General features: G+C 50.0%; 2 protein-coding genes across 7 annotated transcripts in view; one reads left to right on the forward strand and one right to left on the reverse strand.

Annotated features, from left to right (window-relative positions):
- LOC122391406 overlaps positions 1-1661 on the reverse strand; it is a 36498-nt gene extending 34837 nt beyond the window's left edge. Inside the window, exon 1 of the mRNA XM_043385265.1 lies at positions 1579-1661. The gene's annotated coding sequence lies outside the window, so the exon portion shown is untranslated. The remainder of the gene's footprint in view (positions 1-1578) is intronic.
- Positions 1662-2300: 639 nt separating this feature from the next.
- Positions 2301-16549, forward strand: LOC122391407 (programmed cell death protein 4-like). 6 transcript variants are annotated; one of them, XM_043385270.1, is made up of 11 exons: positions 2307-2339; positions 8894-8946; positions 9188-9500; positions 9893-10053; positions 10339-10449; positions 10873-10990; positions 11715-11874; positions 12253-12423; positions 12915-13077; positions 14464-14603; positions 15231-16549. In XM_043385270.1, exons 3-11 carry the CDS (start codon positions 9242-9244, stop codon positions 15304-15306), a joined length of 1359 nt encoding a protein of 452 aa, XP_043241205.1. In that variant the 5' UTR covers positions 2307-2339; positions 8894-8946; positions 9188-9241; the 3' UTR covers positions 15307-16549. The 6 variants fall into 6 exon arrangements, with proteins under 6 accessions (XP_043241204.1, XP_043241205.1, XP_043241202.1 ...); XM_043385267.1 differs by lacking the exon at positions 8894-8946 and adding an exon at positions 4069-4155 and having other exon boundaries at positions 2333-2351; XM_043385269.1 differs by lacking the exon at positions 8894-8946 and having other exon boundaries at positions 2301-2339.
- Positions 16550-16660: the final 111 nt, after the last annotated feature.

A 16660-nucleotide genomic window follows, 5' to 3' on the forward strand; every position in this document is an offset into this window, starting at 1 on the left:
TCTGAAAAGCTAACAATGCATCTTACAAATTTCAAGTTACGTCAAAATTTAGTAGGCAAGCATTTTAAATTCGCGTTATAACTTCTTCTATCCAGTGTCAAAGGCTTAATGACAACTGTATATTTACTTTCTTCTTTTATCGCTCCAAAAAGTGCCTAACACAAACACAGACCAACAATAGGGCCTTGGACCAACATGATGGCGATGCCCGTGGTCATGGATACGGCCAAGATTCTTACAGATACGGCCACACTCATGCTTCTCGGCGGGTTTTCGAGCTGGCCCCGCCGGCCGCTGGTCAGGATTCAGCTGCGCCTGCGTCCACGTGGGAGAAATGGTGACCGCATGAACAAAACCGGAGCCAGGGTATACCGGAGCAATCTCCCGGTGCGCGTAAACCTAACATGGTGCGTCATATCACGTGGAATTTTGGCAGCCACCATAGCCCTTTGTATCAGACCCGGAGTCCGAGTCTGAGTCGGAAGTGCACTACCACGACTCCGAAACCCTGGCTATGTGTGCACAATCCACAAGTGTTTTATGTAAAAGTGGTTTAATTTTGGCATAAATAGGCATCTAATGTTTGGCGCAAATCATGCAGAAATTTCAGCGCAAAATCGCTTTCACCGAATTTCGGCCCAAGAGGGTCTCACGGGCATCCAAAACATATGGGTGCCGATGTAAAGGTGAAACCCCGAACAATCAACAAACCATCTGCACCTGCATCCGGCATAGTGTATGGATGTTTTCCAATCTGGCCCATGCCTTTGCAATGTGTTACATTGCAAAGGCCTAAAGCCATGGAAATTGGAAATGTAGTTCAATATCTGTAAGAATCTTGGATCAAGATTGAGATAGGCTTATAATACAAGCAAATCTCTATGGCTTGTTCTTAGGTGTTGTTTTTATCCGCTGGGACTGAGAGCGTGAGATATTTTTCGTACTCCAGCGTAGATGGGTAGCCATACGGCTTCCACGGTAGACAGTGATGACATCAGTCATCTTTTGCAAGCTCGTTAAAGAATTTGGGCTGTACGGGGACAGCTGGGCTGTCCCCGTACAGCCCAAATTCAGCCCAAATTCAAAAAACGGGCTGGGCTGTCCCCGTACAGCCCAAATTCAGCCCAAATTAAAAAAAAACGGGGACAGCTGGGCTGTCCCCGTACAGCCCAAATTCTTTAACGAGCTTGCAAAAGATGACTGATGTCATCACTGTCTACCGTGGAAGCCGTATGGCTACCCATCTACGCTGGAGTACGAAAAATATCATCTCACTCTATGGCTTGTATAGCATTTGGTAGGATACTCACGTGCCGAACTCCAAAGGGCAGATGTAGAACCTCAACTTGAAAAATACCGGCTCAACTTGAAACTTGAACTTAAACTTGAAAAATATCGACTTAATGATTATGATAGCTTCAAATGTACCTACATGGCGAAATAAAGCTTCCTAGAGTTACGGGCACGGTTGTTTGCAAAAGTCATGTAAAAGATGTACAACGGCCTGACGTTGACTCCGGACTGCTCCGAACGCTCGGTCGGGACTTCTATATACCCTATACCCTGCTCGGGACGCACCTCGCCGACCCCACACGACACACTCTTCACTTGACTCGCACGGTGGCGGTGACCGGTGACCGGCGCGGCGCCCTCCGCTCCTCCCCTTTCCTCTGTTTTGCTTCTGTTTATGCGAGGCTGTTTCTTATAGGTATCTTGGCTGGCAACGTGTTCGAGCGACCTGCATGAAGTTTAGGATGTAGATATGATAGATCAAAAGTCTAACTCAGGATCAGTATTTTTTGTCCTAAATTTATCATACTTTTCGCAGCCCCACGTAATGTGGCTATATAACTGTATGCCTGCTTGAAAATTAAATGAATGCTACGCCTCTTGACAAGGGGAATCTAAAAAAGCATTATCTATATAGTATATTATCTTTCTAATTTTCACCTCTATTCCTAAGCCCTACCCACTGCAACGTGTTGCCATAGTAATGTTTAACCGTCCCGTGCATATCCTGCTAAAGAACAGCGCTGAGGAAAACTTCCTAAATAATAATAAAACAGCGACAGCAGCAAGATGCATTCACCATATCGTTGTGCTGTTTTTAATGGTATCTTTTGATCCGCACGATTATTTCATTTATAAGTTTTCTTTCACACCAGAAAGATCGATGACCATCGACGACAATTTAGTCGTCTTACGGGCAAACGACCTTGAGACAGTAGCGCCGCAAAATACACTGACGTTTGCCGCCGAAACCGATTGCTCCCTAGAACGCAAAAGACGCAGATTGAGATTGGGCAAGGAGATTGGGGAGATCAAGGGGGACAGGGATTGTACGGCGCAAGGGCGAGTGGGTTTATATACCTGCATACCTTGACCTTGGTCTGCAATTTGGTTTTGAAACTTATTTGAAGTGATTGCGCATTCAGCGTTTGAAGTCGTTTACGTTGATGCGTGTCTTGGCTGAGTAGAATATCGCCTACAGCTTGAGCCGGCAGCCCCACTGCGAGCTCCACTGCAGTAGGCGGAACTATGGTCAAGCGTACCCATTTTCGGGAACGCATTTTCGTTCCCATGTTTGGGAACGATAAACCCAAATATGGGAACGCCATGTAGGCATTATTTTAAACAAGAAAAAGAACTGTTAAATGACGTCCAAAAAATATAAAACGATCGTGAACCGCCTGATAGTTGTCTCAATATTGTTGGGAAAGAGTTTGATATTGTAAGGCCCATCGTAGTTTCAAATCGTTACCCTATTTCTAAAGCAGTCCATCACCCGGGCCGCGAGCCCAAATTTGGGAACGCTCTCGTACACTGGCGCTGCAAGCGTTCCTTATTATGGGAACGGCGTACCCAAAATTGGGAACGATTTCACCGACGCCTTTCAGGGGCTCTTTTCATTAACAAGCATCACGTCCAACGCCGCAAATTATTGTTAACGCAACAATCATCAGATGACCTTTCCGGCAAGACCGTTGCATGTTTCGCCCGGTCTTCTGCGCTTTTATTCCCGTCGATCTCGCAGCGGGCACGCCCCCCTCTGCAGGATTACGTAATCCACAACGCTCAGCGATGTTCAACAAGGTCTTCCATACCTATATCCACCGTCCGCGCCGAGGGTGGAGACATGTCAAGCACCTGTCTGCTAATCACCGAGAGTTGACGAGCACAAGAAGTATCCAAAAATGGGAACGCTGAATATGTTACACCCTCAAAACACCTAGTCCCAATGAAAATCTAGTTTTTTCCTTTCTTAATGAGTTTAAGTGGCAAAAGGCCTGGTAGGATGGGCACGAGGTATGATCGAAATCATCATGAAAATTATAAATAAGCCACACAGAGCGACCTATATCAGAGAAAATCCCCCCAAACGATCATGCTTAGAAACGCCGAAGACAAAAACCACGCTCATGACGCTGCTTATAAAACAACGCTAAACAGCTAGCATCCAAATAAAATATGTCTTTCAGGGCTGATAAAATACAGCTGAATGATTTTAAACCACTGAAACTGAGTTTACAACAGTAGTTCGGTAAAATCACTGACGTTCCACGCGGTCGATCGCCCCGACACCAAAAGTCAACAATATTACCTCGGGACTGTCCGCGTGTTCGCTTGCATATGTCAGCATCTGGTGTCGCTAGAATGAAACTTCATAACCAGGCGAAAATTATTGAACTTGACCTCAAAATGTAAAAAATGCTTCATTTTCCTTAAAATTGCATGTTAAATGTCGTATAACCCATATTTCCACCATTCTGTCATTTTTAAAAAAATCATTAAAAATATCATTCCACGGTCAATTTCCTTGTTCCACGGTCAGATTAAAGATAACTTTATGGAGATTTAGTAGATACTTAAATCAGCGTGCACTTTTTTGAGACGTGATGCACTTTTGAGTTTTAGTGGGCGAACGGCCGAAAAATTGCCTTCCGTTCTCATAAATGGGAACGCCCGTTCCCATATTTGGGAACTCCGTTCCCAAAAATGGGGACGTTCCTATATTTGGGTACTCATGACCATAGTTCCGCCTACTGACTGGGCACTGATTCCATTGCCGACCGCGACCGAGTACCACCTCAACCTTGCCTCAACCTACCGTGGATTGGCTGAGCGAGGCTGAGCAACTCGTTTGAGTTGAAGTTGGTGAGTATTTATAGTGACTAGCACATGTAATTAAATTGGAATTCAATCAGTGGCATACTACAGAAGTCTCAGATATTTTTTATGAGATTCCTGTGACCTAGACTAGGCAACATCATAGATGTACTTGTATTTCTCGAGGCCCCTGATGAATGTGAAGATAAAGTACAGTGAAGATAAAATCATGGGTAATCTAGCCTGACATAATGTAGCTCAGTTTGCCGCCCAGTCCTGTAGCTCAGTTGGAGCGTTGGTGTCTGCGTGGTGAGAGCACACATACCTGTCCCGTAGCCGGTCCCGTAGCTCAGTTGGTAGAGTGTTGGACTCTGCGTGGTGAGAGCACGCGTTCCCGGTTATAACAGTCCGGGTTCGAAGCGCGACGGGCGCTCGACATTTATGGGCCTCCTGACAGGTATGGTTGCGGTTGATGGCAGGCCGTAGCCAGGCGAAGTCAGTGAGGGGACCGGCCGTGCGCGGCTATGTGCGCACGTTAACCCGGCAGGCGGTGGGCCTACCAGCCACCTTCCGCGCGGTGGGGGGGGCACTTTTGCCCCCCCCCCCGTATCTCCGAAACTACTGGACGGATCCAGAAAATTCAAACGGCGTTCGATAGCCCTGTCAAATTTGTTGAGGCAAACCAAATTTCATTGACCTCGGGGTCACCGATGACGTCACAGGTCAGGTCAAAGATAAAATGTTTCACCGTTCACGGGGCTTCTAGGGAAAGCGCTATAACACCGAGTAAAACGCATTTTGTCGAAAATCAGCGATAAGGCGTCAGTTGTCTAGTACATATGTTGCTATTAGAGGTCACTGGTCATACCAGGTCAGGTCACAGGTCAGGTCACCAAAGGTCACCAAGGGTCACCACATGAGCCCAACTTTACTAAGGTTATGCGATGCATATTTTATGGCCAGTTTTTCATTTCCAACTCAATGGTGTTGGTTATAAGACCATCAGGTACGGTTTAGGTCACTTTCTGGTGGAGGTCAGGTCAAGGTCAGGTCAAAAAAGGTCAAATTTCAAAGTTGATAGTTTTGCATAAAATGGGTATCGATTCGATGCAGCTCGTCACGGGGAGTCTAATGGTGGTCTTTGTTTTGCGCTACGAGGTCTAGAATTGCTAAAAATTGAGTTTGAAAATTTGACGTCATCAATTTTGAACAGTTTTTTCGCTATAACTTGCCCAAAAAAAGAGGTATCGATCTCAAATATGGTATGTAGATGGAAGGCGGTAGCGGCTATGACATATATTCCGTTTTTTTCGAAATTCAAAAAAAAAATGGATTTTTTGGCTATTATATTCAAAAAATCTATTTTTTGATATTTGGGGGTCAAAATCCAAAAAAATTCGAAAAACCGAAATAGCAGTTTTGTAACCCTTTTCATTCCACACCTTTTATGTCTGAAACATTTTTCTGCATCTCTAAAGCTGTAGGCCTGACAGCTCTTCCTGCGAAACCTCTTTTTGGTCGAAAATGGCAAAAATGACGTCACTCTGACGTCATTAGCGGCCAACCTATCATAGCCTTTGGAAAAATTTTTGGTCACCATGTGCGCTAGCTGCTCCCGGGAGGGTACTGAAAGTTTGGTGACGATCGGCGCAGTGGTTCTCGAGATATATCGAAAAAAACTAAAGGGGGGGGGGCAAAAAAATGCCCCCCCCACCGCCTGGAAGGTTAAACTTTGGACTCTAAATTCTGCCATAGAACCGGAATTGCGTGATCGGAGGGTAGAGGGCAGGGTCACCGCAACAAGCTTCGCTTAGCGGTGGCTCTGTCCTTGTGAATCCTTCCTATCAAAAGGTTCGGACTAAATTTATAAAAAAACCTGGTTATAACAGTCCGGGTTTGACGCACGACGGGCACTTGACGTTTATGGGCCTCCTGACAGGTATGGTTGAGGTTGGTGGCAGGTCGTAGCCAGGCGAAGTCAGTGAGGGGACCAGAAGTGTACGGCTATGTGCGCACGTTTAACTTTGGATTCCAAATTCTGCTATAGAACTGGAATTACATGATTGGAGGGTAGAGGCAGGCCGCAGGGTCAGTGTGACAAGCTTCGACTAGCTGGGGCTCTGTCCTTGTGAATCCTTCCATTCAAAAGGTTTGGACAAAATTTATTTAAAATAATAACGCTACCTTCTGACATACAACCTTGAGCCTACCAACCTTAAGCCTACAAGCCTACAACCTACCACCTGAAACCTACAACCTACAACCTATTAACTTACCTATCATACTTCATCTACACATATACTGGCCCCCCATGGTTTTAGCTAAATCCTTCCAACTGCACCGATAACCCTCTGAGTGTGGGGTGTCTTGTGGGGGGTGAATGCATCTGGGGTGGGGCTGTCTTTCCCCATTTATAAGCAGTCTGGCAACCCAAGTGTCGCATCTGAGTTATGGCCTATCAATCTACTGTCACATTGATCCAAAATTTACTGAAAGAGTTGTCTTCAATCAGCTTTAGGCCTACATCCCAGAGAGAAATATCCTGTACAAACGACGGTATGCCTGCCGTCCCTGCCACTCCTCCACTGAGGACGCCGTGCTCGACGCTGTCGATGGGCTTTCCCAGAATATTGACTCCGGCTTCATATCATCCATTGTTGCCGCCGACTTGAGCAAAATGTTCGACAGCGCTGATCACGGTGTCCTGTGCAAGCTGGGGTGGTATGGAATCAGCCCCTCGTGGTTCGCCAGCTATCTGGGTGGCAGCAGTCACGTAGTTCGCGGCGGTAGTGACACCCCCACGGTTGTCACCCACGGCGTCCCACAGGGGTAAGTTGTCGGGCCGATCCTGTTCAGTCTTTTGTGTAATGATCTCCTGTGCTATTTGGATGTCGACCCAATTATTTACGCTGATGACACCCATTTATTGGAGCGGGCGAAGCCCGAGCCTCAAAGTCAATGGCACTTTAAATGCTTATCGAAAAGACGCTATCAATTTTGCAAGACTAGTATCGTTTTAACTCGCTGAAAACGAATCCCCGTAAAACAAAACTAATTTTGATAGAATCTTGTCAAAACATTAAAAAGAATAAGGTTTTCATTTAGTCATCGACGAGGCCCGAGTGACACCTCACACCATCCAGCTCCGTTCGAGTGTTGGGTGTCGTGCTCGACCCCTCACTGTCTTGGTAGGTTCACATCGGCCATGTGGTTCAGAAATGCAATTGAAATGCAACGGCTGGTCGAGATAAGGGACGCCATCAAAATGCATAATCTTTTGAGTTTTGGTGCAGGAGCTTGGACCTGCCACCATCCGTTCCATGTTTGTAGCGAGATCGGGGATTTCGAGTCGCTCCATCCGCTCCACAGACGCCAGTCGGCTGGGGCTGCCGCCGTGCATGCCGCCGGCATCTACACAGGCATGGCATATATTTTTTTCCAGTATGGTCTGCAACTGGCTACGTTTGTTAGCACCCTTCCGATCCTCCATCGTATCGGTGGAAAATTGTAAGGAGTGGTGGGTGTTCAGAGACTGCAAATCCGCCGCCCCCAGTGCGCCGGTTGGGCTTTAGGGCCGCAGCAGACGGCGGGGTCAAGGCTACCCGCGCTGTATCAGTGGATTTGCGGTGGACGAACATCCACAACTCCTCACAATTCTTAACCTTTACTTCATCGCCTCGGCCTCTGCTCATCAGACATCGAAGCCTCAGATACGAGACATTCACCTAGAGGTGTTATTATTGAGAATGGGGATAGCGCAATTGCGCCATCACTCACAATTACTCCGTCTCGCTGACGAATACTCCCCTTTCTCACAACCCACTGTCCACCGGCAGGGTGCAGTCGACGGCACAGCTGGCTGGGCCCTCGCGATTACATACTGCAGCTCATCACTCGGAACTACCATGCACAGTGCACACCCCACGCTCTACTTCCAATGTGTCAACAAGACAAGAGAGCCAAAAAGAGGGCCTGTGTTTTTGTTTTGTAGGGTTAGGCCCTTTCGGTCTAACGGGACCTTTTCAGAGCTGGAAGGATGACAGGAGACATTGGTCTGGGTGGCCACCCTGGTACGTCGACGAGTCCGAGCCCGTCCAGTGGACAGGACACCCCAGCCCCTCTAAGGGAGAGGGACATGGGAAACAGGGTCCCGGACCCGCCCTCCCCATCCCTGCCGAGTCGGCTCTTTCTGCCCCTGCAAAGCGACTCGATGCAAAGCTCGTCTTTTGCTTTTGAATTCAGTTGGTTTATCAGTTTCTGGCTTTGTGCAGGATATGCCTATTTGCTATTGTGCCCTCTCGCTTATTGGACTCAAGTATACCTACTATTTTGTTTGTCATATCCTACTTTTGCACAAAGCAGCTGTGATAAAAGGCGAATATATTTTAAACCGTGAAACGTCGCAAAATAATATTTTATTTTATTGCGAAGCTAGACCCATTGCGTGGCCGGCGTCGCAATTCGCATAGCCTCAAGAAGAAACAGACAATGCTGGTTCCATCGGTATCGGCCGCGCAGAGGTATCCGCTTCGGAGTCTCATGCATTTTGCTTTTGTGAGTTTATTGAACCTGTAACTAAACCATAAAGCACTTGCCAGATAGTCCTGCAGGTCCTGCACTTCCTCAATCCAAGCCACGATCAGGCCATGGTTACTCATTAGTCATTAGATTGCAATGCATTGAGTTTGAAATTTGCTGCATTTTTGGCAATCTCTATTAAGTTAAAGACATTCCATTTGATTGCGAATAAGCAGTACGTACCTATGTCAAAGAACGCCCTTTTCAGTGTCACGTCTCAAGGCTATCTAAACAATGCGTGGTGTGACTCGTTGTTATGGAGTAAGTCATTGACAAGTGAAAAATATTTCCATTGCCACTATGTCGAATTTCTTCTCATAAAATATAACGTGCTATTGGTTTCCTGAGTTCCGTACGTTTTTCTGCCCGCCAAATTACCACTCTGCTTAACAGGCATTTATGTGCGAGTGTGCCGGGTTATCTGTCGGTGAGGTGAGTTGCAGAGTTCAATGGCGCTCAATGAGGGCTGTAGTTTTACCTGACTGTCGCTGCTCGCTCACAGATTCCGGTCGAGATTGGCTGCTGATTCGGCTGTAGCGCAGGAATAAAACGCGCCATGGACGCCAAGCTCGCACCGACCAAGGCGTCCGCGATGGCCAACGGAGAGGCGGCTGGCGCGCCCAAGAGTTTCAAGAGGAGCAACTCGCTGCAGGACAAGACACCCGCCCATTCCAAGCCCGGGGCGGCGGCTGCCACCGCGCGCCGGCTGCGCTCCATTTCCATTTCGGAGCCGCAGCCGACCAAGGCGCAGCCCAAGTTCTCCAAGAACAGCAGGAAGTCCAGGAGCGGCTTCGGAAGGGGGCTGCCCAAGAAGGGTGAGCACTGAGCGTGTCCAGATCGAACGAGCTGTATCTATCAAGCTTTAGTCGCTTGGCCAATAGTATGGGAATTACCATATTAGTGATAACGATCAACGGATTCGAATAACGTTTGTCACAATTTTGATCGTCAAGTAATCATGCTGTATTTGGCGGTTCAGTTATTAAAACGCTTCTTGAAATGGAGACACCAAATAGGCAATGGCCGTTAATAGGCAATAGGTGGTAGTTCGTGTAGGCAATAGCCACCATCACAATCCATGACATACACGTTACATTTATTTTGCGTCGTTTAAGAGCAGCTATCAATTACCACACCACCGAATCGCCGAATCGCAGACCGCCCAACTATCGATCATATCACACACCACATCTCTATCTGCCCGCAGGCGGGGCCGGCGGTAAGGGTGTGTGGGGTAAGCCGGGCTCCGAGCTGGACGGCGTGGCCAGCGCCGTGGACTCGCACGACCCCAACTACGACTCCGAGGCCATGGACGATGACGTCGAGCTCGAGCCGGTGGCCGTCCAGCTGACCGCTGACGAGGTCAAGGTGGGTCACACAACGAGGTCAAGGTGGGTCACAGAGCGAGGCCAAGGTGGGTCACAGAACGAGGTCAAGGTGGGTCACAGAACGAGGTCAAGCTGGTTCACAGAGCTAGGTATTTCAAAGCGTTGTTAAGGTGGAGCAGAGGCCGAATTAGCGAACGCTGTGCTTCACGATGCGGCCCCACACGATTTTCTGTTACGGTTCCTGTGAGTTGGATCACCGAAATCGGGGCCCTATGACCGTGACATGTCTGCACACGCTCTGACCTGTGACCCCTGTACCCGACAGCGGCTGGCGGAGACGCTCGTTCTCGAGTACTTTGACCACGGCGACACGTCCGAGGTGGACAGGGCACTTACCGAGAGCTGGGACGTCATCAGCATCAAGCTGCGCTACCTGGTACGGAACGCGACCGCAGGCACCGGCGGGATACTGGACATGAATAGTGGGATGACCAGACGACTCGCATGGGGGCCCGATAATTTGAAAGTTAAATGATACGACAGTCTCATAATTTATTTCTTTAGTGTTATTCTTGTCGGTTCATAAACGCACAGAAGAGTCATGCGCCGGAGACATACCGCTATACTGATAGATGCGTACCTACGTTGAGCTGCTGTAACAACTAACAGCGTTTAGTATGGTAGTGAGCTCTCTCTCTCTGTAACGTCTCAAAGACCTGACGCGGTGTGTGTTGTGCTGGGGGAGGATTCTGATCATCTAGATCCCCCTCGGTCCAGTGATCTGACACTGTCGACGCCTCCCGCTCTGGCGGCCATTATGTGCACGTGCTGATCGTGAACGGCGTCTGCGTCCCACCAGGTCGTGGTGGCGATGGTGGAGCTGGCCATGGACCATAAGGCCTCGCACCGCGAGATGACTTCCGTGCTCATCTCTGACCTCTACCAGGAGTGTCTGACGCAGACGGACATCTGTCGCGGTGAGTGTCTGACGCAGACGGACATCTGTCGCGGTGTGAGTGTCTAACCAGCTATCTGTCGCGGTGAGTGTCTGACGCAGACAGACATCTGTCGCGGTGAGTGTCTGACGCAGACAGACATCTGTTGTGGTGAGTGTCTGACAGACATCTGTCGTGGTGAGTGTCTGACTTCCATATTCTGTCGCGGTGAGTGTCTGACGCAGACATACATTTGTCGCGGTGAGTGTTTGACGCAGACAGACAGCTGTCTCGGTGAGTGACAGGTATCTGTCGCGGTGAGTGGCAGACATTTGTCGCGGTGTGATAATCTGACAGACAGCTGTCGCGGTGTACATAATTATCTGACGGACAGCTGTCGCGGTTAGTGTCTGACAGATATTTGTCGCAATGAGTGTCTTACAGACAGATATCTGTCGCGGTGAGTGTTTGACAGACATCTGTCGCGGTGAATGTCTGACTCACCCTGTGTCTGACTTATGACACACTATGCCCGCGTAACTTATCCGTCGCACTGAGTGTCTGACGCAGGCATCGGGTCGTTCATCAGACATTTAGAGTTTTGGACTGTTGGTGAGTGTCTACCACAGACAGCATTCAGCTGCCACTCTGTTTGACGCTAGCACGGTAGTCCAGCATTGTTTTTTCAATCAGGGGCGGAATTCAGGCGATGCTACAGCTGGTGGGATTGCTCGACTGACGTCTTCCCTCGCTTCCTCCCGGGCAGGTTTTGAGGCGCTGCTGGAGCAGCTGCCGGAGCTGGTGCTAGACTGCCCCGACGCGCCCGAGATCCTGGGCAACTTCATGGCGCGTTGTATTGCCGACGACTGCCTGCCCCCCAAGTACCTGTCCGGCCACAAGGGCAAGGTCGAGTGCCGACTCGCCATGTACGTAGGGAGAGGGGAGGGAGGACGGGGGGGGGGGGTGGCAGGCTGGTTCTGCCCGTGCTAGTGTGGTTGGCCGGCTGTGAATGAGTGTTTATGCTATTTAAGCTGCTATTTCTTGGCAGGCCACTGAACAACTTGGAATTTGCAACGATAATAGAACAGGTTTTCTCACATGCTCTCGGAAACTGGTAGGTAAAATAGATAACGAATTTTCAAACGCACCGTGATCGATAGTCAATAGCCACACAATATGCATGTCCGGGACACGTCGTGAAGCTGGATTAAAACTGATGACGATTGTCGCTCCGTTTCGTTAATATCCCCAGCTTTCAATCCGGGCTGACCAACCGCTCTGTCTCCCTCCCGATGTGGCCGCAGTAAGGCGCTGGACCGCGCCGACCTTCTGGTCAGCTCTCCTCAGGGCATGTCGCGCCTAGATAACGTGTGGGGCACGGGCGGGGCGCGTCGGCCCGTGCGTGCGCTGGTCTCCCAGATGGTGCAGCTGCTGCAGGAGTACCTCAGCTCTGCCGACTGCGACGAGGCCATTCGGTGAGAGCGGAGGGAGGGGGCTACTCAGTGGGCTGGAGAGAGAGGCATCTTATGGAAGGATTGGTGAATAGTAGGGGGAGGAGTAAGGACACCCGTTGACGGAGTTTGGTGAGAGGGGCGGGTGGGCTACTTGTTATAGGATTTGTGGCTGGTCAAAGAGATGAATCACTTGTCGGAAGAGTGTTAAGTGGTTGGTGAGAGGGTAATTATGGCGGACCACTTGTTGAAGGTGTGTTGATCGAATGTAGGGGTCCCTCGTTGAAGGATTGTGTGTATCAGGAAAGTCGGATGGGCGAAGGAGTGGCCAGTGGAGGAAGGAAAATACTATAAGGAAGGAGCCGGACCACTTGTTATAGTGGTGGTTGGTTGTAGGAGAGTACCTGTGAATTGAATGTGTTTTTAACTGCTACATAATCGCCTGGTGATGAGATAACCTCCCGCCTCTCGCCTGACTGCCTGCCGGCGCTGACCCCTCTCGGGCCCTGTCGCAGCTGTCTGAAGGAGCTGGAGGTGCCGCACTTCCACCACGAGCTGGTGTACGAGGCCGTGACCATGGCCATCGAGCGCTCCGACCGACGCTCCACTGACGAGATGGTCCGCCTGCTCAAGACCATGTACGGCGCCTGCGTGCTCACCACCAATCAGATGGACGAGGTCAGAGACGGTTCTGCGACACCTGAGCGAATGTCATTTCAGCGAACGACATTTGAGCGAAACATTTTCAGCGATTATCAATTTAAGCGATTGGCTTTTTCAGCGATTGTCAAGTCGGCGAATTCAGTCACAGCGATTATCAACTTAAGCGAGGACCAGAATCAGCGAAACCAGATTGAGCGAATATATGGTGGTCAGTGAGAGACCAATTGAGCGATGCAGTTACAGCGAATGACCGAACGCGACGAAAGTCAATCATTTGCTACTTTTCGGAAATTATTGCACCTCTTTACGCATCATTTGAATTTTGAAGACACATATGTACATCGGACGACCAACAAGGGGTGCATGGGAGGGAAAGGAGGCGGGCAAAATTTGAATTGAAAATGCGGAATGTGAGAGATAGGGCGACGGAAGGAATGCCAAGGACCAATAATAAACTTAGAGAGATGGCACAGGAGAATCCAGTCTATGTTTCAGGGACCTCACCCAAATATCTGGATATTCGTACGGTGCTTGGGGCAAGAACAAATTTTACAACATGGGGAACTGATCCAAATTCAAGCGGGGCAATTTCGCGAAAAAAGCAAAAGCAATATTGATCTCTGAACAAATGTTTGGTCACCATTATTGACAAAGAGCAGGGTGGGGTGGGGGTGGGGGGGGGGGTGAAATTGATCCGTTGGAATTTTTGACAAATCTAGCATTAAATTTGGAACTCAATGTCTGACCTTTGAACGCGCGACATCCGCCATCCAGTTCCGGATAACCATGAGAAATTCCGGAAACATTCGTACGGATACGCTCGCAAAAGAAAAAAAAATCCACCGTTACAGGACGATGAAATGTTTCGCTGAACTGACAGTCGCTCAAATTGTAGTCGACGAAATAGATGTCGCTGAAACATAGCTTTCGCTAAAATTGATAATCGCTATATTTGATAATCGATGAAGTTGATAATCGCTGAATTGCCATTCGCTGAAAATGGTTCGCTCAAATGACGTTCGCTCAAATGACACTCGCTTAAGTCGCTCGCACCGGTCAGAGACGCCTGGGGGAAAAGTGTGGAGAGTTCATGGATCGGGTCAGGGTGTGGGGCAAATCGGAGCCGGGCTAGGCGGACTGGTGTAAACCGGTGTGTCGTAGATTGGTGACCCCTGTGCTCAGCTGACGTCAGGGGTCGGGTCAGGGTGTGGGGTAAGTCGTCGCAGAACGCGGTATGTTGGATTCATGGCGGAATAGGTATGGGTCACTGAAGGAATGAATCTGATTCATAAACCATCTCCAAGTAGGCATGATAATGATTCAATGTCACAAACCCGTGTGTAACTGTGGTGTAGAGTGTCTACCGCGGTTCGTGTCCATAATTACGTATAATTCACACAGGGTTTCCTGCGCGTGTACGAGGCGATGCCGGACACCCAGCTGGACGTTCCCGAGGCGTACACCCTGCTGGAGCGTATCGTCACGCTGGCCTTCCAGAAGGGGGTCATCTCCCGCGACACCATGCGCCGTATGCCCACCAAGTGAGTACCGCTGTGAACTCGGGGCGTATGAGGTGCAGGACTGGGGCTCACACGGGACAGGAAGGCTGCTAACCGCGGACACTGGTCGGCAGGGGCGCTACCACGGATAACAGCTGTTTGCCGTCGAGTTGTTTTATGTCAACAGTACCACAGATTGTTGATATGGCATGTTGTCATGTTGCATAGAAGGAACTTACAGTGCATGGCATTTAAAAGGAGGTGCCTTATCCACTGCAAACACCGCCGTCATCAAACAAGGTGGAGTGGTTCAAGAAGTGTGTATATTGCTCACCATATTGGCCAATGTGACCGTGCAAGGCCGTGGTAGTTTAGATAATTCCCACCAGTACCAAACATAATCATCGGCATTTGTTCCGGGAAATCGTAATAAGACATTCAATGCTCGGTAATCTCCGTATTATCGTTGACATATTTTCCATCTTTAGTTGCCAGATATTCTCAATTGTACAACCGAAGAATATTACCTTTTCAACGTACAGCTACAACGTACAACTAAAGAAGACGCTACATAATTTACGTGCGCTGTTGGACATGGCTAGGGTATGTTAGGCTATGTGCGCTTAGCGTGTGCACCCTTGTCCACCTCACTCCTCTCTTCTTCGGCAGGGGCCGCAAGCGGTTCGTCTCGGAGGGCGACGGCGGCCGCATCAAGGTCCGCGAGGCGCCCGGGCTCGTGTTCTGAGCGCACCGCGGCGGCGGCGGCGGCGGCCGCGACGAGCAGCGGCGCGGTGTGGCGTGCAGTGACGCGGTGTGACGTGATGGCTGTGTGGAGCGGGCTGCCGCGCGCCCCAGGTCCCGTGGCGGTGCGCGGTTGACCGGGGCGCGCGGCGGCACTGCCTGGGTGAGAACGACGGGAGCCCGGCTCAGGCGACTGCGGCGGCGGCGGTGGAGGCGGCGGCGGCGGCGGAAGTGATAAGAAGTGATACAGTTTATGTGGGCGGCCACAAGAGATGACGGTGGCGTCGATTACAGGGAGGGAAGTGATGATGGCAGTGAAGGTGTAGCCGGCAGCGTTCTCCTGGTTGTCGGCCGTGATGGCAAAGGAAGATATCGCGACAGCCGGCTCGACGGTTTGATGCTGGCGCCAGGCGACTCTGCTGGTGATCGAAGTAGATATGTGTTTGGACGGGAAGCAGACATGCTGCGCCGTTGAGCGTGTCTGTAGAAGCTCCCGTGGTCTCAGGTAAATGTTATACCGTTGAAGCCGGAGGTTATGGCCACCAGCCGGCGTGGTCGTCCGTGCGAGGATATGCCCGAATCGGCCTCCGCCGGCCACCGCAGTCGACTGAGCCGGCGCACCGCGTGACTCCCTTTTCTGTGAGATGAGAAGTACAAACACTGGGCTGGTGACGCCGCCCGCTGTGCACCCTTATCACCCATCCATCCTGTGTGGTGGGCCCAGCCGCGCCCGGTCGACGCCCCACCACTCGGCGGCGTGCCCGGCCGGCCGGCGGCGCGCGGGCCCACCGGGCCCAGCTCTGTTTAGTCAGTAAGCTCTCTAATCCTGCTGTGACCCAAATATGGATGCTATTCTTGAGAGGAATCGGTAGAAACTAGCGGCTCGTGTTCCCGGCCTAGCGTGGCGTTGTAGCTGGTTCTCGCGTCTGTCGTTTTCTGGGAGACGGGCTCCAAACCGGTGGTTGTGCTGGGGTGGGTTATAGTGACTAGAGCTAGTCAGACTATTGAGACAGATCTGTTTTGTTGTGAGTATTATTGATTGTTTGGATCTGAATGCTAATTCCCGGAGCATTTCAAGTCTCGGTGCTACCTTTGCATTACGGTAATTTTTAGTGTTTTATTTTTAAGTCAGACCACCGAGGTAAATAAGAATCTTGTGTGTTAACTGTTAAGTCATTCCTGGGAGATGCCTTTCTGCTTTCGCGTGTGTCTATTCGAATCAATACATTACTGAGCCGCAAACCTAATGCCTGTTTTCTGAACAGACTAATGTTAGTGGTAATTTCAATTAACGAAGTGGTCTTTAACCTAGTTCACTGTCCCCATCCAATGTACGAACTCGATAGCTCCGTGCAGGC

Source organism: Amphibalanus amphitrite, unplaced genomic scaffold (assembly GCF_019059575.1).
Source record: "Amphibalanus amphitrite isolate SeventyFive unplaced genomic scaffold, NRLGWU_Aamphi_draft 000436F_arrow, whole genome shotgun sequence".
In the NCBI taxonomy this organism is placed as follows: Eukaryota; Metazoa; Arthropoda; class Thecostraca; order Balanomorpha; family Balanidae; genus Amphibalanus; species Amphibalanus amphitrite.